General features: G+C 36.8%; 1 protein-coding gene across 1 annotated transcript; it reads right to left on the minus strand.

The window, feature by feature from the left end:
- Nucleotides 1-257: 257 nt before the first annotated feature.
- Nucleotides 258-1,072, minus strand: LOC113851961. Its single transcript, XM_027482231.1, has 2 exons — nt 942-1,072; nt 258-891 (listed from the first exon to the last, which is right to left on the minus strand). The coding sequence occupies exons 1-2, from the start codon at nt 1,070-1,072 to the stop codon at nt 258-260; spliced, it is 765 nt and encodes a 254-aa protein (XP_027338032.1).
- Between the last annotated feature and the right edge of the window lie 1,474 nt (nt 1,073-2,546).

A 2,546-nucleotide genomic window follows, 5' to 3' on the forward strand; every position in this document is an offset into this window, starting at 1 on the left:
CTTTCAAGCATTTAGTTTGAATGACAATCAGTCTCACGATTTATTAATCTAAGGTTAATTTCTTAACTCAATGATTCTAACGTTCAATTCAATCATCCTAATTCCTTAGATCTGATTCAATTAAATGTTGCATTAAGCATTAAAAGCCAAAAGATTGTAAGATTAAGATGACTTATGCCTAAGAAATCAATAATATTGGTAGTTAATTCAGATCTGAGAAACAATTTCAACTTTCATTGATAAAAGCTTCTCTGTGTTTAGTAAATCAAATTTCCATCAAGTACTACTTGAATAACAAAAGCAACTCTGTGTTTACCCGTAGGAGTAGATACAATAACATCACAAGACAATTTAGATACAGGTAATTCTAGACATCTCATACAATCCACAGAGATAAAGGAAATAGTAGCACCAGAATCAAACAACACATCTACAAGTCGATCTTTTATGATACATTTACCTCTAATAAGCTCCTCTGATTTTGAGGCCTCAGCTCCACTCATAGCAAAAACTTTTCCTTTCACATTTGGCTTTGTTCCAGTGCTTGCTCTAGATTCAGGTCTTTGTTCCACACTCATGCTTCCGCTCTTTTGTGGTGCAGACCAACAGACACTAGCAGAGTGTCCCATTTTCCCACAAATGTCACATGTTGGTAGAAGTTGAGGACAATTCTTTTTAATATGAGGCCCACCACACTTGAAACATTTTAGTGGCCTTCTGAAAGAACCTAAACCACCACTACTATCTTCTTGAGATACAGTCCCCTTCACTTGAGACTGATTTGGACTAGAGTCAGGTCCTCTAGAAAATCTTGGAGGCCTTCGGTCTTGCCTCACAGGACCACCGATTCTGGTATCCACCGTCTTACTCTTAGTATTGGCTTCAAATATTCTGCATTTACTCACTAGAACGGGTAAATCTGTCAGCTGGAATACACTAACAGCAGCTCAAAATCTTGCCTAAGCCCATGTTCAAATTGAGCACATAGATCTTCCTCTCCATCATTATGTTGATAGTGAGGCCAGTATTTCATCAATTCATGAAATTTAGCAGCATATTCACCTACAGACATGTTTCCTTGTTTCAACTCAAGGAACTCCCTAGCCTTCTGTTTCTTTAAATCTCTAGGGAAATAATTTCCTAGTAAAGTTGCCTTAAATGTCTTCCAAGGAATATAACCATCTTCTTGCAGTAGAGTTTAACTAGCAAATCTCCACCAGTCCTCAGCTTCTCCACTCAGCATATAAGTAGCATAAGTTACTTTATGCTCCTCTCTACATCCCATGGTGTGGAAAATATTCTCCACGTCTGCTATCCACCTCTGAGCTCCCTCAAGATCAAACTTTCCCTCAAATTTTGGAGGGTTATGCTTAGTAAAAGAAGAAAGTCCTCTATACTCGACTAGTTCAGCCTCCTGGTTATGTACCAAAGTCTCTAAGACTTGGGTCATGCGCTCCAGGAGTTCATTTGTAGCACTAGCAGGTCTACCTCTACCAGACATAACTCTAATCTTGCAATAAACTCAAAACACTTATTAATCTATCATAGATAGATCTAGTTCACGTAGTTCACATCTAACAAGTCATATTAGCAAATAATCATTTCATATTCTAGTATATCTATTACACAACATAGACATGTTAGTCCCATACCCCCGTCTGGTCTGGATGAACTGCTCTGATACCAAAATTGTAACGCCTTATATTTCTTTCCTTAATATATGATAAATTTTCATAAAAATTTAAATGGTAAAGTAAATTTTCTTTCAAAACTCTCTAATAAGAAAGAGACATTGAAATGATATAAGGTTCATAGAGTAAAATTTCATTAATTCATAAGTACTTTAGAAAAACAAAGATTCTAGAATTTTCATCAGCAATAAAAAGAAATAGTAGTTTTACAACTGTTTCAAAAGAATGCTATAGAACTGAAAATATTCATTACATAACTTAAAATAACTAAGTCCTATAGCAGTTCTCATCTATCCATGCACTGTGAGCCTGGTACTATTCGTTCTGGTTTCCTGAAAAATGTTGTGTAAGGGTAAGTCTCTACCTTACCACTCATACATCACACATATTTATCACAAAACACATCTTATCACAGTTAAAGAAAACATCATGGCATTACATATCATAGTGTCATATAAGCATGTTCTCATCTCAACACATATTATATTCCACAGATTCACAATTTCTTTTACTTTTATCTGTGCTTACAGCACCCTGTGGCCACAGTTATCTGATGCCTCTATCTCGAGGTCTTACACATCCATGTAAAATAGTCACAGGATGGCCCAATGCAATACGGATACAACGCATGCAATAGACGGCCCCTTAGCAAAGGTAATGGTCAGGAGTCAACTCAGGAAACGAGTGTGTGGCCATGTGGTGCATTCATACACAATATTCCGTGCACAATCCCGAATGTCACTCACCACCTTGCATTTCCCCAAGATATCCCATATCGTCTCCATCTTCCATTTCCCCAGTGTATCTCTGTAACTATTTACATCATATCTTTTTCCATCTCATACTCTTTCAAGT

This window comes from Abrus precatorius, unplaced genomic scaffold, assembly GCF_003935025.1.
Source record: "Abrus precatorius isolate BTA unplaced genomic scaffold, Abrus_2018 Scaffold10, whole genome shotgun sequence".
Lineage (NCBI taxonomy): Eukaryota > Viridiplantae > Streptophyta > Magnoliopsida > Fabales > Fabaceae > Abrus > Abrus precatorius.

Excerpts from the sequence above, each read along its gene's own strand:
- LOC113851961 (XM_027482231.1), bottom strand. The coding sequence starts at position 1,072 with ATGTCTGTAGGTGAATATGCTGCTAAATTTCATGAATTGATGAAATAC. Across the intron at positions 892-941 it reads AGGCAAGATTTTGAGCTGCT|AATATTTGAAGCCAATACTA; the intron begins GTTAGTGTATTC and ends GAGTAAATGCAG.